At 39.6% G+C, this 24,718-nt stretch overlaps 1 protein-coding gene across 4 annotated transcripts in view; it reads left to right on the forward strand.

The window, feature by feature from the left end:
- The window catches only part of prkar1b (protein kinase, cAMP-dependent, regulatory, type I, beta), a 63,722-nt gene extending 41,644 nt beyond the window's left edge, over positions 1-22,078 (forward strand). For all 4 annotated transcript variants that reach the window (XM_055036062.1, XM_055036065.1, XM_055036064.1 and 1 more), the window contains 5 exons: positions 2,500-2,658; positions 8,902-8,962; positions 12,253-12,374; positions 19,721-19,802; positions 20,012-22,078. In XM_055036062.1, coding sequence (XP_054892037.1) covers positions 2,500-2,658; positions 8,902-8,962; positions 12,253-12,374; positions 19,721-19,802; positions 20,012-20,184 — 597 coding nt within the window. In that variant the 3' untranslated portion in view covers positions 20,185-22,078. The remainder of the gene's footprint in view (positions 1-2,499; positions 2,659-8,901; positions 8,963-12,252; positions 12,375-19,720; positions 19,803-20,011) is intronic.
- The last annotated feature ends 2,640 nt before the right edge of the window (positions 22,079-24,718 follow it).

The raw sequence follows: 24,718 nt of genomic DNA on the forward strand, positions 1-24,718 counted from the left end.
CCATAATTTTGCCCAAAACATTGAGTTTTTGTGTTTATTCATAAAGTGTATTTAGATAGAAGATAAGGACTTAAGTAGAAATTTGATTATTACTCCTGTAAGATATCATGCTCAACAGGAACTGTTTCAACACTGTCTCTGGTTTCTGTCAGGCAGACAAGGACATGGTGAAGCCAAAATAAACCCATTGAGATATTGTTCTGTGTAAAAGTCGTAGTCCAATTTAAAAGTAGCCTGGAGAAAGGGGTTTTTAAAAAAAAAGTTTTACATACATTTAACCACGAAAGTCCTATTGAAATTAAAAATGCCTTACAAATGATTATTAAAAACATTCACAATTTAAGGAATCATCTCTAGTGCTCTCAGTCTGGACTTAAAAGTGCTCAGTGAATCATGTTCACTTAATTTCCAGTCTGTTTGCAACATGTTCCATGTAGCTGGAGCTGATTTGTCCACCCAGAGAACATATCTCACTGCTCCTCAGGCCAGTGGTGTTGTGTTATTCACCAGTCGGAGGCTTTGCTTTGCACCTGATGATATAAGGTTAGGAAACAGCTGCCTGGCCTTGGAAGCCACTCCATGAAGCACTCTAAAGACTGATCCTGAGCTAATCAAAAGCCATGTTTGGAACTATATAACCATTGCTCCCATTGGAGATGCTTTTAACATTGTTTTTAATTTGGAATATTTATAAAGAAAATATTCTATTGCGGTTTCACGGTTCACTGTAGGTGACATGTACTTCCACAAATGATTGTACAAGCAGTCTGGATACCAATTAGCTGGATTCTATACCTCTTGTCGTGGAAGTGATTGGAACACCTTGATCATTTGGATGTGTGAGCCGATACATTTCACATTATAGTCTATAAAGAAATGTAAGCGTGATTTAAAACATTGTAAAATTTTCACCACAAATGTGAATTATATAGTCAGAATTCCTCCATGCTAAGCTTTTAGATTTCTTTCTGTATTTTTGACTTTCGTCTTTTGCATTTAATTTTTACATATCCCAAACTTAAATTGTCATATTTCCACTTGTTCCTAAAGTTTTCCATGAAGTTGTTTCGACTCAACAGCTGCAGCGTCCCCACAGCTGCAGCTTTGCTCTGCCTTGATTGCTCCTCCTTCAATGTGTTAAACCAGATGTGTCCTGCTCACCACTGAATCTGCTCCCACAGACTCTTTTTTGCCTGCATCCAAGCTGTGGGAAGACTATCCTCAAGCTCACCTCCCTTCTTTGCCAAACCTCGCCCTCTTCTACATCTACTTCACCTCATATTCCTCTCTTCCATCCCTTACAGACAGCGGCTGCCTCCCAGCCACAACCCTGGCACTAAACTACGTCAAGAACAGTGCGAGAGAGTGAAGATGTCTCTCATTAGACTGGGGTGTAAATTAGCCAGCGACTCATAAACTGCCTGAAAGTTGCTACTAATGTAATCCCCCTTATGTTTACACACAAATCTATTTACTTTTAGGCACCGTCTCTTATCCAAGAGAAACCAGCATATAAGAAATTTGTAAAATAGCAGGCTTGATACTTTCAACCTAAACTAATTTTATTTTTTTTTTGCAAACAAAGTAACTCTAAGAACAAATTCATGCTTTCTCCTCATAAATTTTGAGTTTGTTTCTTATGTTCAACCAGCCACACAACTCTCTGGTCATATTTAGTCTGTAAAAGTTGCAAAACATGCTTTATTTCAAACTTTCTTTATGGAGCTGCACTTACTGTTACCAAAACCTCAAATTTACTCGATTACTCCAGGGATCTGAATAAAAGTTTGCTAGTACAACAGTTAAGTCAAAATAATTGCCACCTGGGAACAGGAATGGAAACTGTCGTAAAAACACCACCACCGTTCTGCTCTGATGTAACGCTTTTGCAACGTTCGGATAATTGTTCTTCGAAGCTTGACGTAACCACAGTCAGTACTCTGCATCCCTTTGAACAGAATCCAGCATATGGTGACGGATGGGTCCCCTGTGGTTTCCCTTAGAGTCTGAATAATGTCTTCTAACTATTTTCGCAATTCATAGCAAAGAGCAAAGGAATAAACCCTCCTTCTGTTTCCCTCCCTCCTGCCTCCCTGTGTTATTAAGTCAACAAGATAGTGGATAGCGTGTTGACAGTTGAAACTGTAACAGCCCCAGAGATGGCCTCACTGAGGTTGTATTGTCTTTAAAGCTCTACCAGCTGGCCTAAATAGAGGTCTGGACGTAAGCGAGGGAGTGTGGATGAGTTTGACTTGAGCATAGACCTGTTTTACACATCTGTCTAACTCGGTCTCTTTCAGATGACTGGAGAGAAAAGTGAAGAAATAGATGGGATGGATTCCCTTAGAGGATCTCATTTGAAGGGTTAGAGTAGAATAAAAGAGTCGATAGCTTTGTGTGCAAAAGGTTAGAGTGCAACTGGTTTTGATTTGTCAGTACTCTTTGAAGCTGACAATCTCATGGCCTGTCCATCCTTCCTTTCTCTTTTTATCTCTGCAGGTTTATGTGAATGGTGAGCTGGTGACCAATATCGGAGAGGGAGGAAGCTTTGGCGAGCTGGCCCTGATCTATGGGACTCCAAGAGCTGCCACTGTCAAGGCCAAAACAGATCTTAAACTGTGGGGCATTGACAGGGACAGCTACCGCCGCATCCTCATGGTAAGTAACATACTGAGTGCTGAGCAGTTTGGATGAAGCCACTGTTGCTGTTATAATTACTTTGAATTGGCCAAATCTCCAACATCAAAAAACAATATCGTTACACACCAGAGCACATTTTAGCACAATAAAATACAATAAATTAAATTTGTTCTAACTAATTGAATATCAAACTCTCATTAAATTGCGAATAGAATCCCCTGCAAATGTACTGTGAACTATTTCAGATTAAACTATTTCAGATTTTGTCACATTAGAACTTCAATGAACTTTTAATGAATTTATTCAACAGATCAACACAAGTTTTGTCTTATTGTTAAGTGGACAGAAAATGACACAACTTCAGGAAAATACAAAAATGTTGCATACATTTGTCTCTTTATCTCTTTGCTTTCATGCTCCTAAATAAAATCCATGCAACCAGCATGGATGTGTATATTAATCTCAGTGTAAATACACATCACTGGAACACACCATTCCTGTGGTTACACATGGCAATGTCATGCTGTGCAAAGGTTTTAGTTTAACAGGGACATAGTAGGTGAGACAATAGGTGGAGCTAAAACCAGGACAGTCCTGGAAGAAAACCTACTAGAGTTTGCAAAATGATTGAGACTAGTGAATTTGTATAGTTTTCCTTTTTTATTAAATCATTCTTGTATGCATTCTGCATACAATGTGTTACTTTCCAGCATAAAATTGCAATACGTTTTTCTAAGCTTCTAGTTATAATGGGACAAAATTTGGAAAAGTTTAAGAGATATGAAACACTTCCACATATTAAAAACAAAATTGACTGAGAAACATTTTGAACTTTTATCATTTGTAGTTTAAAATTGACCAAAATTTGACATTTTAATGAAGATAAAAGTTGCACTAAACCATAAAAATGCAGAGAAACATCAGTCATACTGTAATTTAATACTGAAGTCCTGCAAGTATGATATATGTGGGCACATTTAAGATCTTCTGCAGTAGGTCCTCAACACTAATCTTTCATGCTCATTTGCTTCCAATATTTCCTCCTACTTAGCCACTTAAAACTCCTTAAACACTTGCAGCACCTGCTTTCATTTACATGGACATTCTGACACATGTATGCACACACAGGAGTCCATCCTCCCATTTTAATATCTCCCTAGGTCTTCTTTCTTCTTTCTTAGATGAAGAAAGCGAAAAAAGTAAAAGCAGTGTGTGAGGGGGGGTTGAGGAGGAGAGAAAGGGTCAGCCCTGTACATGCACTTCCCACTCCAGGAGCTTATCTAGTAGGAATGTCTAAATGTTTAAAGTGGAAACATTAGGTGCTCTGCCCTGGCTGTCAGACTCAGACATATTTTTGTTCTGTAAGAATGACTAATTATTGCACATGTCTGAGTATGTCTCTGTAAGACCTCCTTGTCCAGCTAAACATTACTTCAGACGTTCCTAACATTTTATTTCAAATAAATTAGTCAGACACCAATTAACCTTCCTAATTCCTGTGTGTATCTAAACTTTGCCATCGGCAGCAGTGAAAATTCTGTTTTATGTCAAACAGAGCTCATGGAGATGGAAGAAGGTTTTTTTTTTCTCTTTGAGAAGTGGAATTTAAGCTCATTGTAAAGTTGGCAACAATCTGCCAAGCACTCATGTCACCTCTTAAGCGCATAGTTAAAGTGACGGCTCAATCTGCCCGGGTAACCTTTCTTTGAGAGGATTCTCGCTCTCCGCTGCTCTCATTCCTTCGTTCTTTCCAGCAGCAGCAGCAGCAGATAGAAGGGGGGGTGGCGGGACTCAAAACAGAATTCAATTACACAAACCTGTAGTTAATTATTGCTGTCAGTGATTTGTAAAGCTTTTTTTTTTTTTACAAAGTGTGGTATTCTGGCAGCTTCTTTGGCTAACACAATGCACATTCTCTCTTTGTGTAAGAATATGTGTGTTTCCCAGCGAAAAAAATTATGCTGAATTTCTGGGTCTGCAGCTAGTTAGCGCTGAGGTTGAAATGTGCATTGGCACTGCTGTTTGTTTGACTTTTTCACATCTGCTCCCCCGTCCTCTTTGTCTTCATAATTTACAAATTATAAGATAAAGTAATATTTAACCACTTTAGCACTTGTCACTGATCCATTTGATTTCAAGACAAACTCATTTGTAGAATTGCACAGACTTGTGCTGATGTTTCTTTGGAGTTATTTAGCTGGACAAGCCAGTGGACTGATGGGGAGCATGCAGTCTCCTAAACACCCCGAATATGATTAGGAAAGAAATTAAAATGGATGGATGTATGCGGCTGAGTAAAACTAGATTAGGACTCACAACTAGGACAAAAACACAATCTGTTCATTAAGACACAGTGAGAACTCATCAGAACACAAGGGCCCCCAGTGGTATTAGGATATACCTTACTTTAATCCAATCCCTCTGGTCCCTTTTTTATCAGTAAAAAAAAATACTTATATATTTGTCACAGAATTATTTCATTAGCATTCTCATTCCTACTCTGGCAATTCAAAAACATGCAAACTTATGTGGTTACATTAAAGAACACAACATTGTCTTTGCACACGTCTGGTTGTGAAGCAAAGTAAATTTTATTTCTAGCTGACGAAAGCATCCACCTTTTTTAAGAGATGTTGAAATATTCTGTAACATGACTGCCAAACTCTCGAGATGCCATGTATATTACATATACGTGCCAGTGCTATAAAATTTCAATAAATGCTACACAAATAGGAGACCATTGACAAGATAAATTGACTGAAGTTACATTGTGTTCTTTTCACACTAGAGCTACATTCACCAGCATTGATTGATAGGCAACTTGGGGTTAAGCGTCTGGCCAATAGAGCTTCAACAGATGGTGGAGGAAACTCGACTTTCCGACTTCGAGACATCTGCTTTTTCCTCTCAGTTAGAGCCTTCCCATTAATGTTCTTCTCCTGTTGTGCTATGCAGGCATTTGTGTGTGTACTAATGAAGATTTACTCACCTCAGCATCCCAGATGCTTGAAGTGACTAGCGTAGCTATGGACTTGGATCTACTTTCTGATTGATTTAGTCAATAATTATTTGATTACTTACAACCAGTCATGGGCAATCTGGGCAATTGCCCAGGGCAACATCAGAAATGGAGCCCACCCAAGAACTAGAAAATAAGACATATCTTATCTGTCAGTTGTTCCCTGAACAAGTTTGCTACCATGAATGCATTTGTAGGGTAGTAGATTTACCTCAGTTGCCAATTTCTGCTACAAAATGATAATTGATTTTAATTGGAGTGCGGCAGGAACTCACAAAGTTATACATTGTAGTTAATAATGGTTAATCACAGCATCAGAATCTAATTAACCTCATTAATTTTTTTTTAATTGATTGACAGTACTACAGAAAAGTGAATATAACATAACATGAGCTCCTAAAATATTTTCTGTAGATATGGCTTATTTCCCTTAGTGAAGTAATTGGTGCCTGGAGGTCAGAGATGTTTCAATTATGCTTTTGTGCAAAACAACACACATCCTTGATTATGTAATAAGCGAAAAATTTTACACAAAGTAGTACACAGAACTAGCCTCTACAAATGATTTTATGTTTTCATTGATTACAGGGTTTTGTTTAAAGTGAAGAAAGCTTGTGCTAACAAGCTGATCTGTTTTCTATTATTATGGTCTTCCCTGAGGAGGGAAACACTGTCTGGGAATTCAACAGCAAACAGATGAGTACCCTGAATCAAACAACATAAGCAAGCTGAAGTAAATAAACATCAAATCACAGCTACGACAAAGTTCATTACAGATGAAGCATCTTTAATGGAGTGCATGTTTGCAGTATGCTTCAAAATAAAATGCTGAAATGTTGAAAGTATTAACTGATACAAATGCAATGTACTGGTCAAAGAGAGTACAAGTACTGTAGTACAAGTACTATAAGACTATACTACTGTCAGTTCAGATATTATTTATTTACAGACATGTATAACATTGTTATTTGATGTTGGTCAAGTTATCTATTTTCAAGAAAAATATCTCTAAATTGTGATTGTTTAGTGCTGTAATTCTTTTACATTCATCCTAAACTAAGACATTTAAAATCAGACCTTATCCCTTTTAATCAGTCTTGTCAGAAAAAAAGACATCTTTGAACTGCTGAATTATCTGACCTAATGGGAGAATTCATAACAAAAACAAGACAGGTCCCACAACGAAACCCTGAGGAACTCCGCATCGCAGCTCTGTAGATTTACAAATGATAGTGTAGCTGTGTAAGATTAAAGGTGATTGTTACTTTTAAAAAAATTATAAAAAATTTTCAAAGAGGTAGTAATTTAGTAAAATATTTTATGATTTGTACAGAGACTGGAGGATGAGGGAAAGCTACAGATTTTTAAGGTTTAAAGTTGAAAACCACAGTTTATTCCTGGAAGAGTAAAGAGTAAATCACATTATTAAACTTATTATAAATAATTTTAACCAATGAGCATTTTAACGACACAGTATATGTGTAACATTTCATTTGATGTTGTAAAGCAAAGCCAAGGCGCCCCTTCAAACTCCACCACACCCATATATCCCACCACTTTCCTTATTCAAAAGTTGAGCAAACAATGTAATACCAGTACTTGTAGTAAACACACTCTCCCCATTGTGTTGCCATCAGTCATACAATACCAGCGTTGTTGTGTCATCTTGGTATTTAAACAGACACAGTTACATCCAAAGCTATTATCAAACTGACAGACCACTGTCAACAAACAGAACACAAGACGAAAGGAAACAAGGGGAAATTATAGCAAGAAAAAGGAACGATGAAGGGTGAGGGAGCGGTTATGTTTCACATTGGACGGAGATGAAGGCGATAGCGATGGGGCTTAAGATACAGTTGGTTTAGTCTGGCTGGGCTCCACACCTCAAGCCTTTGATGATTCCATCTCAAAGACGGCAAATAGACAAAAATGCTGGTTCATCTTTAACCACATAAATGGTGAAGGCAGTAGGTCAAAGAGAAGTAGGACATTTTTACACATGGTCGTGTGCTGAAGCCCTCCCAGGGAGACAGGATGGATTAGGGGAGATGCCAATAACGACGGCTGCTAGAAAGTATGACATTCAGTAGTGTCATATTTTTATTTGGTAACTTTTGGAAATGCAAATCCTTCACATTACTTGGGCCCACCATGGTGTTCCTGCAGCACTCACATAAATCAGACATGCTGTATACATTTTATGTTTGCATGGCAATCATTTGGAATCCTTAAGCTTCGCAGAAAGGCTGTAAAAGTTGGAGCACAGTGTGCATGTGAAAGTTCAACAGTAGAGCCTCAAAATGTTGTCCCTGCTCAGATAGCAGTGAAACATAAGTGGCCGAACTAAAAACAGACTTGCCTGCACACACTCAAATCATTTATCCAGGAGGGAGGCAGAGCAGCCTAGAATTCCTTTAATCAAGTTGTTTACGATCCTCAGTTTGACGTTGACTCACTTGGGAAGAGTTTCTCCCCTTTTAAGACAAAATGTGAAATTATATAAAATTAGAGGCAGCAGTGGGACTCAAGCACTTGTGCTGAAAACACCCCAAGCCTCAATACATATATCCCTACCGCATGCAAACAGCAGAAACGGGTCGGACAAGATCGCCTGTCCTCACCGGATTTTTTTTTTTTCTTTCTTTATTCTCCCACTCTCCCTGAGTGGCTCTGTGCAGTGAAGAAGAAACACAATTAGAGAAGGGGTCCTCTGGGTCTGGACTTGTCAGGAAGCACCTGATTTTCATGGCAAAACCAGGGAGGGGAAAGTCCCCTGCCTGGTGGGTGGGGCGGGCCACACAGACAGACACACACGCAATAAAACTTTACTCCATATCTCATACAAACCTCCCTAAGCATGACCCCGTGAACTGTGACACGTTAATCTTAAAAAACCTTGTATTGTAGTTTACTTTTATGGACACTGGACTTTTCTTGTTGTGTGATTGATAGCCAGTGCAAAAATGTTCATGCAGGAACCAGAAAAGTAACAACCATTCAAATATTTCTAGATATTAAAAACTTAATTCCCGTTTTGCTGACACTTGCTTTTGCTAATCCTTCAGTGATGAAAGTGAGAGAAAACTAAAAGCCATTGCAAAATGAATCAGAATGTGCTTTTTGAATCTGAGCCACTCCAAGAATGACTTCAGTATTTAGCAGCACAATGAAACTGCTGTGCTACCAGTTGATTTAGGACTGTATCGATCAGATAATGTTTTTTTCTGTTTGTCTCACAGGGAAGTACTCTGAGAAAGAGAAAGATGTATGAAGAGTTCCTCAGCAAGGTCTCCATCCTTGGTAAGTGCATTTGTTAGCTCAATACAGTGCCTTTTACAAGTATTCATAAGCCTTCAAGATTTTCTAATGGGTCATGGGCAATTTGTGAAATTGTGGGAAATATACATTCCTTTCAATTTATTTTCTAAATAAAATTCTGAAAATGTGGGCTACATTTCTTTTTAATGCTACAAATTAAAATCCAGCACAACCAATAACCCTCAGCACTCATCAAATTTGAGTCTTATATGTGTCGAATACATTTTAACTGGTATAAAAAAAGTTAACACATTGCTTCAGTTTTGGCACCACACCACTGACTCCCTTTCTTTAAGATTTAATTTTAAAATTATTTGTTTTTAAATTCCTCATTGTATACTGTGATCCTACACATTCTCTCAAAAAGAAAACTTAAAGGTGTTCCTACTATTTCAACCAGAGTCGGCTGCGCATCAGGCAGCCTGACTCACTCAATGTTTTATTCTCAAAATACTGGAAAGCTATAAATGATACGTATTCACCTCTTACTGCTTTATCACAAAATTCCATGAAATACATTGAGGTTTGCGGTTTTAATGAAGAAATTTACACTAAGACAAGTCGTTTATTGTTTCTTCTATAATAAAGAATTGGTACTTTTGCACAAGTATTAATAACCTGTGGTCTAAGTTGATTTAAAAGGCCCAACATCCAGAGTTGAGGCAGTTAAATGAACATATAGACTAGCCTGCATAAACACAGTCATACGCTGTCACACGGGGCCTATAGCTGAGTAAGGTCTGTGTTTACAGTCTTAATCTACTCACAGTGTTCACCCTTAAGCCTGCCACACTCTGTAATGTCTCTGTGTGGACAATTAAAGTATAGGGGGTTAGGATAAGCCTCTCTTTCCTGCTGGAATTTGGATAACACCGAGCATACACAGGCCACTGGATTTAAAGGGAAGGTGAATGAGATTCATTCTGACTTTCGAATTGAGTTGCAATTGGAAGTGACGTCTCATCTCCATCGGCTTGATCGTGCGTGTGTGGTGTATAGGGTAAGGCCGTGCCCCCTGTACAGAGTTATTAGCTGGGTGAGTAAACACATACACTCAATTCAGGACTCAGGAGATTGTCTCTCTGAAGTCGGCTCTTTTTATTTTCATTCTCCCTTTTTGACAGCTTTGTTGAGGCTTGAATTCGAGAACCCGCCTCCCTCGTTGAGGTAGAATACCTCTCTTCAGTCCCCCTTTCCGCTGCTTCGCCTCCCTGCTCGCCTCTCTGCTCGCCTCTCTGTCAAATGCAAGAGGGACAGGAGGCGGTAGTGTTTTTGTTTGTCTTTGATTTCAGAGATAGCCACAAAATTGGGTGCAAGCCCTTGATGTTTTGGTGTTAAGTGAGAAATAACACATTTGTCGCACTCCCACTTAAACAGGCTTCAACATCCTAGCAGTGAGGTCCCTGGATGTTTACAACGAGCCGATCCAAGTGGGTGCAGGCTCCGTGAAGCATAAAATGTAGCTCCTTTAGTTAAGACATCTCTGTATCGTGTTACTTGCCTTGCCGTTAAGGATCACCTCTCTACAGGACCTGCTGCCTTTTAGTTTGCAGCCAGACAGAAGACATCCATCTGGGTCCGGCAGACAGCATGGCCCCACCGGAGAGGACACTGGACACCTCCAAACTGCCAGGCCTATCCTAGTTAATCCTAAATGCATACACGGTTATACACACAAATAAATAGACACAACAGGATCAGTTTGTGAGCTCATCAGGAGACAATGCTGCCAGACAAAGAGAGCCCGCCGCAGTTTTACGCCTCTAACTCGCGTCTAAGTCAAATAAAAACAGGGAATCATCTTTTCATCTAGACAAAGCTGAGGATGAGGAGTGTTTTCAGTGCAGATAAGCCACATTCCACATGCAGATGGATAGGACTGGGGAAGATTAGCCCACACTGATCTGCTGAAGTGTGAATGAAGGATGAGATCATCTGGTCAAACATCTGTGTGGAGATACTCAGTTATTACCGGCCAATCGTTCTTCCTTAAACATCAAATTTTGCGTGGCTTCAACCTCTTTTGGTCGAAGCATTTTTTTTTTTTTCCGAGAGAGATGAGAAACTATCCACTTTGGTTTCTGTGAAATAACCAACAGCTTCTAGGAATATCTCGGGCTAACCACGTCAATGTCTCTGTGGTTGGACAGTTGGAACAACCAACTGGCTGAAAAATCTCCCAGAAACTGAAAGAAAATACTGATTGGATTTTCCTTTTTCCAGGCTTGATTCATTAGACACTAAATCCTGCTTTATTGTAAAATGTTTTGGAAATATTTAATTATAATTAGCCACTATTTTGGTCACTAATTTGCTGGTTGTAAAAGGAACTAAATAGACGTGAAGTTTTATTTATTTAATTGGTCTAATTTCAAAAGTACTCTTTCCTTTTGAGTTTTTTTTTTCTTTTTGCAACCACAAACTTGTTAGTGTTTAATGTGATGTTCCATTCCTGTTGGAGGCAAATTTCCACCCCAGTAGCAAGTTGTTAGCAGCCTCTCTTTTTGCAAAGATTTTTCTGTATTTAAGTTCTTCATGTATGTACATTTTAGTGGATTTTTATATTATATTAAAAAGGTTCTCATTTTCTTATCAACTGATTACTAAAATAATTAGTTGCAGCCCAGAAAATGTATAAAATTGTAATCACAAAGAACTTGATTGCAATATTTGGTTAGCATTCTGTTTTTCCAATGTTACGCATCTTTACAATATTTTATGTTGTAAAGATGCATAATCCATATGTGGCTTTTTGCAAACTTTAAGCAGGATGTTTTGTAGGTTTTTACTTTCTCTCTACAACAAATGTGTGCTTTTCTATTTTACTAGTTCAAAAGTTTGTTGTTTCACATCAAATCTCAATTACGTTTGTGGGTGCAATGCCACAAAATATTAAAATGTTCTCATGGTTTGAATACTTTTGCAGGGACGCTGCATTCAGCACGCTCTCATACCGTAGCTTATTGCTGAGTAAAAGATTCTTTTGGGGGATAAATCATATCTCTGTCACCACAAGCCACTGTAAGTAGAACAGACTTAGGGCTCAATTTTAAGGTGTTTAAGCTCCCTGGGCCTCCATGAAACGAGGGAATAGTCAAAGGATCTGAAATGTAATGGTTCCTGATGAATAACCGGATTAGCCTGGAATGGGATTTATCCCCACAACTTCCCTGGAGGACCGTGAAGAGAGTGTCTGTGAGCGTGAAACATACACTGTTTAAATATGAGTTTGTGCGTCCACTGTTTCACAGTTTAACATGCTTCATTCACAGAGTCTTTGGATAAGTGGGAGCGCCTGACTGTGGCTGATGCTCTGGAGCCAGTCCAGTTTGAGGATGGGGAGAAGATAGTGGTGCAGGGAGAGCCTGGAGATGACTTCTTCATTATTACAGAGGTAAGGATCTATCATGTCTGCCCATTATGTTGGCTAATTTCAACGCTTTGCCTAATTTCCTCTAAAGTGTAAGTGCTGACATGTAGGACCTGAGTATATGCATGTGTCATCAGTTGGGCAGAAGGGTTGACGTTCATGTCATTGAGCCAAAGCCTTGAAGACGGCTCCGCTGACATCAGAACTGATTTTAGTTTATTGCCACCAGCAGACAGATTACCTGCCCCGGCCCTCAACCACAATTCCTGTGCAAAGAGCAGGCCCCCATCACAGTGCAAGCTTTGTGGAAAAGAGGCCCCTGACATGGCTTCTCAGAGGGCCCCCTGCCTGTCATCCTAACACAGTTTTGATTAACTCCATACTTGTATAGCTTTCAGCGGGGTCAGGCCAGGAGGATTCTGACTGGAGGTCTCCTGATGGGAGGGAGACCCTGCTTCTCTTTCCTCTCCTCTTTTCAGACTTTCCTGCAGGTGATGCTCACCTCATCACATGCCAGTAATAATGTCCATGTCCGTCGAGATTTCTTCTTAGCTTTGATTAAAGTATGCAAGATTAGGTAAGGAGGAGGCAAAATGTAAGAAGGAGGGTGAATCATGTCAGACTTTATCCCATGTTTTACTGAATCAAGTTTTTTTTCTCTTCACCTGTATCCTTCCTACACAACACATCTCCAGAATGTGTTGTGTGGAGATGTACAACATCTCTTTTCATTCATTTTTTTCACTTTCATCATTGTGCCTGCCTTCAACTCCAATTCGGCCTGGGCAATGAGGCTTACAAATAAAATCTCTGACTTTTTTCATTGCAGATCCAATTTCGGATTTTAATATTTTTTCGCTTTCTTTTCTCTAAAAGTAAATGACAGAAAATGTTTTCAGAAAGTGACTCTTAACATTTCTTCTGTGAAAGTGAAATATTATCATAGAGTTGACCTGAATTCAAAGTCCAAATAAATAGAAAAACACCCAAAAAAAAAGTTTTCCTTCTCAATATGTAATCTTTTGTTTGCTTCTTGCAAATAAACAGATTTAATTACAACTAAACAGCCTTGTTTTACTAGTCAAGCAATATAAACAAAAAAATGTGTATCTTTACTGAGTAAAAAGCTAGAACACCTTTTTTACAGCTATTTTTACTCCCTTTGGCTGAAACAACTTCAGTGAGGCAGACATCCACCAGCCTCTGACGTCAGTCTGTGGAAAGTTTTCCCCACTCTTCACTTTCAGCTGTAAGATGTTTTAAAGTCACCCCACAAGTCCCTTACCTTACCTGCAAGTAGCAGATAATATTTCTAAAGGAGAGCATATTGTCACTCTGACAGGACCTCCAGATCTGTAAAATTTGCTGTAAAATTTCCAAATCTCATCTTGACACTGACCTGTATTCGCTTTTGGCTCCAGTTCAGCCATGAGAATTGGGGGGAAAAATGCTTGACAGCATAATGACTGAGAAGTGCACACTCTGTTAAATTGAATGTGTGGCAATGAAGACCAGTTTCCCTAATGACCAACACCCGGGATGCCACACATACGCACACACAACACTGAGTAAACCAGCTATTGAGGAGCAGTAAAATGAGGTTAGCAGGTTGTAATCTCACACACAATAAATTGAGCTCTTTGTGAACATTGGCCACATGTAATGTTTACAGGCTGTACTTTAGCAAACATGGTGAAACATTATATTTAGCTGCCACTGCGCTTGCAGCCATTCTTGATTTGAGCAGTGACTTTAGTATCTGTGTCACTTCCCCACCTCTCCTGGTTTTCCTCTTACTCATGTTCTTTAAAGAATGCCAGTGCCCAAATAAATGATGATTTATAAGGCAATCTTGCAGAAGACTTGTGACTGGGACAGAGATTCACTTTGCTGCAGAACAACAAGACTAAAGATATGATCTGAAGTAATATGCAAAAGTTCAGATTGAAGCAAATTCATATGTTAGGATGACCCAATCAAAATCCAGAGTGGATTGGGAACTTATTGGCATTCTGTGGCAACACTTGGGATCCTCTCCTTTAAATCTAAATGAACCTTAGCTATTTTGTGAAAGAGAATGAGCAAAATTGTCATCCTGTAGATGTTCAAAGAGAGCAGAGACATTGCAGCAAAAGTATTTTATGCACAATACTTTTTGTATTTGTATTGACAAAAAATGTTGAAAATATTTTTTTTCCTCCAACCTTACAGTTACTTTTGCTCTGTGTTGGTCTATTACTTTAAATGCCAAGAAAGTGCATTGATGTGTGTCATAATGCAAGAGTATTTGGGAAGGTTTTAGCTGAATGAGTGTTTTAAACTTCCTAACATTGTATTTCACCAGCTAGTCGTGTCTGATGCCTCCAAATTTAGCTGCAGACATCCCTCAAAGGTCAATTTGACTCTGCAGAAAATAGAAAAAGAAAAAAAAAAAAACAATCAGCTTTGCATGACTCACCGATCTGGGGGTTTGAACATGCCAAAGGAGGAAAATATGTTGTGGACTGAGGGGAATAAAAGATGGAGAAACAGTAAAAGTAGGAGCAAAGAGGGAATGCGTTTTCCGACTCAACAAACAAGTTTTAGCTTGTGCTTATCACAGATCAGTCGCTCTTATCATTAAGGACGACGACTACATTTTATACAAGATTTATTGCTGTTTCCCACCTTAAATCTTTCGGGGCCTGTACACACCCACTGTTTTTCCACCTACTTTTGCGCCCAGTAGCGTTTCGATGCTGTTTGTAACCTCATGTCTCATGGCAGCCCAACTTTCCCAGAGCGCCGTGGACTGGGCTGGAATGCGTGTTGCTGACTTTCACACGGGGTCAGGAGACCCAGCCTCCCGGGAGGGGAGACGAGAGAGAGCGAGGGAGACAGACAGAGGCAAAAAGGGATGAGTAAAAGGAGGGCAGGACGTGTGGGCAGACCGCAAAATAAAGGAGGATTTTGAAAGTGTGACTAATTGCAAGAAAAGCTCCCTACAATCTCACCATATTTTCCCTTATTCTATGTCTTCTCATGTGCACATATGGGTGTTATTGCTATTTTTACGACTGCAATGCCTTTTCTCATACGTCCCTTGTGTCCTAATCTGTCTCCTCTCACTATTATTTGTGAATCAGCGAAAGAAAAAAAACAAACACCTTTAAACACTCACTGCTTTAAAAGAAGAAGCTTATAGAGACATCATGTTTTTGAGGCCTGATTGGAAGATTGAGGCTTTAATGAAAGAGGACATGTTTACATTTTATTCTCACGCTGTACAAACATGTCCTCACAGGCTCCAGGGACCACGAGGTGTCGAATCTCAACTTCCTTAACATCAACCACTTCTGCTACATTTTTCTGCCCTTCTTCTTCTTTATCCTCTTCCGTGGTCATAAATGGAAGGCTTTTCATTTTTGAATACAAATAAAGTAATCCTTATGCAAGGTAAGGCCATGGCAGCATTGTGCTGGGGTAATGGCTGAGTTTATCAGAGATAGGGAAAAGGGTTGGAGTTGATGGGAAGACAGACGGAACTACTTTCATGGCAATCCCGAAAGAAAACTTGTAGGAGGTGGTGGTGATGTGACAAAATGTGGAAAAGTTAATAAGGTGTGAATACTTTTCCCTGGACTTATATACTTTTGTGCCTTATATAATGTATGCTGCCATGTGATTTCACATGGTTAAATTATTTATTATTAACAATATCAAAATAATGAGTTGGCTGCAAATATTTGCTTTGATGTAAAAGTGTAAAGGAGCTTTACATGTTTAAAGTGTTGCTCAACTGGAAGTTGATTCTGAGTCTCGAGTCTTTTCCATCCTCCTTATGATGAACTCTGACCATCCTTCTAACAATACCTCCCCCCCACAGCATGATGCTGCCACTACTGTGTTTCAGTGTGAAAATGATGTTTCCTCCCACACACAGTGTTTTGAAATCATGTGAAGCCTACTTCATGTTGATTCGTCACATAAAATCCCCGAAAATATACTGACGTTTGTGGTTATAATGTAATTGGATGTGACAGTATTTAAGGTTCTATATTTTTATTTCCAAATATGAAGTTAGTTCAGTAAAAAAAATATATATATATGACTTTCTTATAAGTGTCAGTATGTAAATAACACAGAGGTTGTAAAGGTAAGACATCATGAAGTCATCTTCTCTGCTCATATATTTGCCCTCGTCTCCCCCAGTCATCGTTCTAAACAGTATTTCATAAGCTGTCTCACATTTGTCTTTTGACCTCCCACAAGAGTAATCACACTGACGGGATTTAAAGGGTCCCTGTGGGTCACACAGAACAAAGACCCTCTGTGGATTTCCAACAGCGTATATCATCTGCTGTTCGTCTGTATTCCAAACCCGTTTCCTGACGTGCGGTTCAGCTGATGCCTGATTTAAGTGAAGGAAGATCAATGAAGTTCATAAAGCAGATCATTTTTATTTGAGGTTTTCAAATCGAAAGGTGCGTCGAAGGAAAGTAAAAATTACCAGGTCGTAACGGAGTAAAGCTATTTTTAGAATTGCTTTAGCGTAGCCCTCAGACGTGGATGGAAGAGAGCAGATTTAGTTAGAAATGGTTCTGCTTGCAGTCTGTGAGCTATGTGTGTTTGAATGAGAAGGTGCAGACACTCCTGGTGCTGGGTGGCCCCATGAACAGGCTATTCCGGATATCACCTTTCTCCATCTCGGCCTGTGCCCCTGTCTGTGTTTCTCTGAGCGCGTTGGCGTTCCAATGCTTCTGCTACAAGCAAGCTGTTACATTTTGACTTGTCATCCACAGTTGATTCATTACCTTCCGCCTGTGGCGTATTTATTTAAGTGCTGATGCATGTGAATATGTATTTCTGTGCACGAGCTGTTACAAAGGACCCGCTGAGGGACAGACGGCCGCTTGTCTCTTATTTAATTGGAGTGAACTCTTTATTCACGTGTTTCCCTGTTATTTTCTGTTTGTTTTTCTTTATGCCTGACCTCTCCTGCCGTCTTTTGTTGTCGGCAGTCTGGAGAGGCCTTTGTTAGGCAGGCGAAGCTCTTAAATGTTTATAAAAGAAATATCTGTGGAGCAGAGCACTCCCCCTGAGGTGGTACAGTATGAGATGGTTATCGAGACCACACTGGATGAGGCCTGTTCATGAACAACTGTTGCTGCAGCGCTGCACTGTCTCACTCTCTTTGTTTGGACATGAATGGAAAGGAGAGTATTACAGTGGTTGTAAACACAGGAGAGCTACCTTCCAGTTTTTCATTTCTCCTTCAGCTTGAAAAAGATCCAACTGCAATCCTACAAATGCAGTTTATAAGTTACAAAAATAGTGCTTGAATGGGCTAAAAATGTGAAGGAACAATAATGAGGAGTTGAATTTGAAAGAGATTCACCATTTATTGGGATTTAAAATTGTTTTCTCATCAGCAACTGTGAAGTAATCTTAGGGCACATCAGTGGCGCAGGGGAAAAGCACGACCCATGTATGGAGGCCTTGGTCCTCGACGTGGAAGTTGCGAGTTCAAATCCTGGTCCGACCTTTGCCGCATGTCTTCCCCCTCTCTCATAATCCACATTTCGGTCTAACAACAGCTAAATAAAGGCCAATAAACCTTTAAAAAACTATGAAGAACAACCAGGTGTTAACAAGGAAAAAAGAAATGAGTATATTTATATATAGCGCATCACCTGCTTGCCTAAGATGATAATGTGACAAAATTTCTAAATCCAGGTAGATTTTCTTCCAGGATTTAACTCCATTCATCTTCCCCTCAGCGTTCCCCTCGGTATTCTAAATGAAAACCTCCCCACAACATGATGCTGCCCCCTACATTGATGTGAAGCGTTAATTTTTCTCCATATCCAGTGTTTTTAGAATTTAAGCAAAACAGTTTAAGTCGCATCTTCCATTTTCCCGTAAAGGCCAAATTTGTTGAGTTCAGGACTTGTGTTTGTCGTGTCAACAGATTTTCCCACCAGAGTTCCTCCAGGCATCATGGCTGCTCTTTTAACACTCTCCTTTTCCTGGCTGATTTGATTAGTTATCGAATAAATCACATTTTATCACATTCAAGTCGTCTGAATAAAGTGCCATATGAAGACGGTGCTGCTGCACAAAAGCATAAATGACTCTCCTATCTATGGTCTCTCAGACTGTCGCTGAAACTGTTGCAACGTGTTGCATTGTCAACGTGGTAACTGCGCAGTACAACTTTTCCAGCACTGATTTGAAAAGGGGATTTGCAAATTACTCCTTGCTTGAAATACTCTGCACAGCTCATTTTTCGCGTAAACTCACAGAGTCACACACATGCTCAGGTTGAAATACAGTCTCACCTTTGTCTGCCAGCAGTGAGTAGTTGGCAGTTTGAGGGGGGTTCTCATTAAGCCTCATTATATTCATATTTAGCATTATTAGCCTGGCCAGCGACCAGGAGCACAGAAAGCAAAAAGGGATTAGAAACGTTTGAGGGATTGCTGGAACAATCAACTCTGTCTTCTAAAGCAGTCAAAGACAAGCCGGGAAGTTCCCTTCCTGACTTTTCTTTTCTTTTCTTTTTTCTTACCTGCCATCAATTACAGCAGCTCTTTAAACGTCGCATGTTTCAAGATTACCGCTGAATATGCTTGCAAAGAATGCATCGAGTGCAGCTTCGATGCAGTCAAAGCTGCACTCGATGCTGACGTGTGTCTGGGAGATTGTGGAAAAACATACATTTTCAGGCATGTAGTTTGAAGTTTGCTAACAGCTGCAGGACTAATCCTTTGTTGGCCAAAATAAAGCCAAATAATTTCCCCTTTCCTTTGCTTGTTAGATGAATCACACACTCAAGCTTCCCACAACAACAAAAATGCCTGATGAATGTATGCATCGCCTGGAGTTGTTACACTCTAAAGTGCTTTTTGTGATTCAGAGTTTTCTAATATTAACTCAGAATTTGTGTGTGTACGTGCGTATGCATGTGTGTGCAGTGTTTTGGGGGTCATTTAAGGACTTAAAGCTCCTCTTTGTTGGACAATACAGCAGTTTCCAGTTCATGGATTAATTCTGATTTAGAGGATTTTATGATGGAGACAGTGATGACTCACTTCATCCCCAAGTGGGCTTAGATGTTTGTGTTTGTTATTCAGTGGAAGGATCAGGGCAGAAATAATGGATTTTTCTCTCCGTCCTGTCTTGGACGTTCCTGTCCGTGTGCGTCCCACTCAACAGGTGTTCGTCCCGCAGCGTAGACGACTAAATCTAGTGCACCTGTGTTCTTGTGAAGCAGAGGAACTTTCTGCTCAGCCTAATTCTCCTAATGATTTTCAGTCTCCTATCCACTTTTTCCACAGTTTTGTGTTTCTTTTACATAGCTGAGGACCTTTCTGTTTCTGTGTGTGCAGGGAATAGCCTCTGTTCTGCAGCGCCGATCTGACAATGAGGAGTATGTCGAGGTCGGACGCCTTGGACCCTCAGACTACTTTGGTGAGGGTTGATTACTTTTTCATAATTAGAGCTTTTTTAGAAATGCACCAATCTGAGCATTTTTACTGATATCTAGGCCTATGATGAGAACCAATCTGCATTACTCCGAATGGAATTAGTTTATAAAATAAATTAACTTTTTAGTGATGTTTTTATTTACTGAAATGCATCTGTCTCTGATTTTGGCCTTCTACTCCTGTTGCATCCAGGTGAGATCGCCCTGCTGCTGAACCGTCCCCGGGCAGCCACCGTCGTCGCCCGCGGACCCCTGAAGTGCGTGAAGCTGGACCGGCCCCGCTTCGAGCGCGTGCTGGGGCCGTGCTCCGAGATCCTCAAGAGGAACATCCAGAGATACAACAGCTTCATCTCCCTCACCGTGTGAGAACTCAGCGCCTCCACCTCCACTCCACCAGCACGGGTGTGCACCATCATCAGCAGCATCAGAGGTTAAGCACCAGGGTTGGGAACCAGAGGAAGTGTTGGGACACAGGGTGAACAGCAATTTTAAATACAAAATGACACAAAAAGCTTGTTTCCTACCTTTACTTCTTTCGATTTGAGTTCATTTTGTTTTTTGATCTTGTGCACTTTGACTCAATCTACTTGTCATGTAGCTGTAAAAATCAGAAGAGGACAGAAACCATTTAAATCATGATCTAATGTATATGAGTCGCTTTACGATGCACGGGGACTTGCATAAAAATGGTGTTTGCACTTTGATGTATTTTACGGAGCATGCGGACACATTCAGGAATCATGGAGGAAGTGAAGTCATGTTTACGCACAGCGTCAGGAAGTGGGTACACATTTCTTTGCTTGCTGGATGTTGTTGCTTTTTGATGCCTTTTTATTTTATATTTTTTTTATTTTACCTCTGCTTGTGCGTTGCATCTTTTCTCGATCAAAACAAACACGCACTACACAGATCGTTGTTCCATGAAATGTAACTGTAGTTAGAGCGGTATGAAGAAAACTTTTGTCGGCTGTTTTAATATTTTCGTTGCATCGAAGGAAGAACTTTGTTATCCTTATCAGGTTGAAGATTGTTAGATGTAGCTGGAGGTTTACTTTGTAGATTATTTCATTGCTAACATACACAACAGTAGAAACCAATTAAATATGTGTTAAAATGTCTGTGCATCCAAAGAGTGATGCAGCTCTTTGTTGCACTGATTTTCCTAACTCTAGGTATGGATAATTACTGTCAGACTCTGCAGTGTAGGAACATATCTTTTTTGTACTTTATCTGTTTTGCCCGTTCAATTTTTTTCAGTTGGTGATTTCTTGGTCACTGGGCCTGTTTTAAACCATGCAACCACTTTGCAGAGCTTCGATCTGAATTTTACCTCCCACATAATCCCCTCAGATAAACTTGGATCATCCATCCATCCATCCTTGTCACACTTCCAAGTGTTGTAATCTTTTTAATTATTACTCTCACTGCAGATGTGGGCAAGTCAAGGCAAGAAGCTATTAACTTGTAGCCATTTCCTGAATTAGGAAGATCAACACACATCATACAGGCACACACAGAGTGATTCCGAAATGGATTTTGACCTTGTCAGACAGTGTGAACTTGATTATATAATAGGTCGTTGGTAACACTGCCATTATGGCATAAGGCAGGGCTGCTGCAAATGCAGAATTATTGGAGAAATGGAAAGTTTTGGATGGGAAAACAGAGTTGGATTCTGGACAGGAGGGGAGAACGAAGAAAAGAAGACATTGTGGAGCCACCTATTATTAAAGTAATAAGCTTTTATAAATTTCCCCTTAAAATTTAAAACACTGACTAATATTTTTCGTAAGTCAGCTTTGCCCTTTGAAAACCCAGCTTCTTTTCAATGATATTCATGTATTTTTGATTTTGAAGTGTGGCTGAGAGAAATATGCTCTGTTTCTTATTATATTTATTCCCCAGAGACTATCCCTGCACAGCAAGAACCTGGCTTCTGAGTCACATCATATTTATTCCCAGTGATACAAGATTACTGAGTTACTCATCAAAACTTTAGAGACATTCTTGTTATCTTATGATATGCAAAAAAAATAATCAAACTTTTGGATACTTAAAACATACTTTTTCTCCCCCTTAAATAAATGTACTGAAGTTTTTCTTCTAAATTTTCAGTGTGACATTCACTTCTAAAATAAGTTTTTTTAAAGAATTTTCTAACTGTTTTTTGGGGAAAAACACATTTATTAAAACTTTTACTTCAATGGTCTGAGCAATGTTAAACTGGAAGCTTGTCTTGGTCAATATATATACTAATATATGTATGTATATATATATATATATATATATATATATATATATATATATATATATATATATATATATATATATATATATATATATTAGTTGCTGAAGCCTGAAGGTGTCAGTTCTGTGAAGAGAGTAATAGCATCTTCTCAGTTTGATATGATTTCCATTTTCCCCCTTCATGAGAAACTGCAGCCCAGCATTACCATTGATCTACATCACACTTTTGACACACAGACAGTACTTGTTTTTAGCTCTTCTATCAGGTTAGTTGAAAATTAACAAAAATATGTAGGGATTCTAACGTTTCTGTGAGCTGTTGTTCTCCAAAGGTTCAGTCGTGTCATCTCCACGCGACTGAACCTGAAAGTCTTACACCGTCTCAGGACTGAATAAAGAAATCTGCTTGTTTTTGAGGTGATTTTGTTTGATGTTTTCATACTTTTGCACCACTTTCAAGTTTAAAACGTTGGGTCAGCATCGTAGTCTGATTCAGATGTTTTGAAATGTTCTTAATAAGAGAAAGTTGAGAAAACTAAGAACTTGTGTTGTTTTCCTTTGATCCACAGCTCTGCCAGCGTTGCACAATGACCTGATGTAAAAATGGGAGCTTAAGAAAAAGAGTCTTTCTGTATTTCTCTTCTGTGTATCTTTTTTTTTTTTCAACTATCAAACCATCTTGAGCAAATAAAGATAAGCTTCAGAAAATCTTTTGATTTGACGTTATTTTCTTCTTGGTCTTTTTGGTCCCTGGAGGAGTGTGACTTTTCCTCACATTCTTTCCTCCCGTTTATCCTGGCTTTTGGCACCTTCTCCTCCTCCCCTGACTGGACTTAGTTCATACTCTTTTCTTTACCTCACCTCATATTCCTGACTGCACATAACCTCTGTTAGCTGTTGTATCTCTGATCACTTTCCTTCTCTCTTCTGCTTACCTCCTCAGCCATGTCTCATATTTCTTCCTACGGGCTTCTCCCTCTTTTCTTCCACCTTCCTCTCTTGTCTTTTGTCTGCTCTCTATCTTTCTCCTTCTCACGTTAAGCCAAGTGTCAGTCATCCGTCATAGCGGGACTGTCAGAAAAGCTCGGAGCTCCTCCCAGGCGGTTTACACCACCGTGGACTAAAGCCTCTGCAGCTTTGACACATTCCTCTTCATCTTAATGTCCACTAAATCAACTGAGGAATGTGCCCCCAACTCGCTGACATTGAGTTTAATACTCCCCTTGCCACACAGGCACAACTTCTTTGCTTTTGCAATGTATGCTAACAGACCTTTACAAGTTTGGGTTTTTCCTCAGGTTGGTGTCAAACTATTGGTTCAACATTTTCTGACTGCAATTTTGGTCCTAAAGTGTCTTGCCCAAGGACAAAATGACTGGGAAAGAAATAGTTGGCATTCAAACCAGCAACCTAGTAGTTACAAAAACCTCTGCTATTTCCTGAGCTACTCTCACCTCTGAAGAAGAAAGTCCAGTCACAGGCTTTTGACCTTGAGCTCAAGCACATTAAGGGTTCACAGCTGGACACTTACCCAAAATCCAACAGCGAATTCATCTCTAACTGGCTCACAAAAGCCAAATTAAAGGTATTAATGGGGCCTAGTCAAAGTGCAGACTTAAATCTGACTGAGATGCTGTGGTATTGAAAACTTTACAATGTGTCTTCATTAAAACAATCCTGCTCATAAGAGTGGATCCGTTTCCGTTAAGCAAAGCTGTTCATTAGGCTTGAAGGGGATTCACACAGGGAAGCGTAGGTTTGGATAGATTTCTTCTGTCCATTTTCAGTTAACAGAAATAATAATTTAAAAGTACATGTTGTCTAGTTGTCTGGAAGATCTTTTTCACAGCATTCTGCATGACTGCCTGGAAGACAATAAATGAGATTGTTGATGGGTTAAAACTTGACTAAAGTTATTGCGAGGAAATGGAAAGGATGAATTTAGCTACCAGGTATTTTAGGCTCTTTGGTTGACCTCAGGACAGGTGCAAACCAACCAATTTACAGCCCAGCCCATTCATTTTGATTCAAAGTTCTGGAAATAGCATGAAACTGAACCTTATAAGTGCCAGTATTATTCAAGCATTTACCGAAGAATGCAGCATTTGTATGACAGGGTACGCCTAAATTAACAAAAGAGGAACTGGTCACCTAAGCCTTCCCTTTTGTATTTGAGTGCATGTGAGTGTGTGTGTGTGCGTGTTTGCATGCGTGTGTGTGTTCAGAGTACCAGATTAGACACGGCCTAATCCTGGGTGGGCTAGCTAAGGACAAATCTTGGCACTGTCACATGTGCAGTGTTATGAAGCCCTGACACGATGAAACAGAGCCAGTATAGGAGTAAACACAAACACACACTTTCAGTCTGTGCTGCTTTTATATTAGATCACTTGGTCCTGCTGCAGAGGTCCTCGATGACACGCAACTCTCCATGACTTTGTTGGAGTACATAAAACACGAATAGCAGCTCTAGAATCTGTAAGACAACCTCAGTGCAAAGTTGTTTGCGAAAGATGGTTTCCTCTTCTCTTTTTTTTCTGCTTTCTTTTCACAAATAAAAATCAAAAAAGTGGGAAGTGTGTTTGTGTTCAGCTTTTCTGAGGCAAATCTTTAACAACCCTGAGCTGCTACAGCTACCAGCTTCTCAATTGGA

This window comes from Poeciliopsis prolifica, unplaced genomic scaffold (genome assembly GCF_027474105.1).
Source record: "Poeciliopsis prolifica strain line A6 unplaced genomic scaffold, Auburn_PproV2 SCAFFOLD010, whole genome shotgun sequence".
Classification (NCBI taxonomy): domain Eukaryota; kingdom Metazoa; phylum Chordata; class Actinopteri; order Cyprinodontiformes; family Poeciliidae; genus Poeciliopsis; species Poeciliopsis prolifica.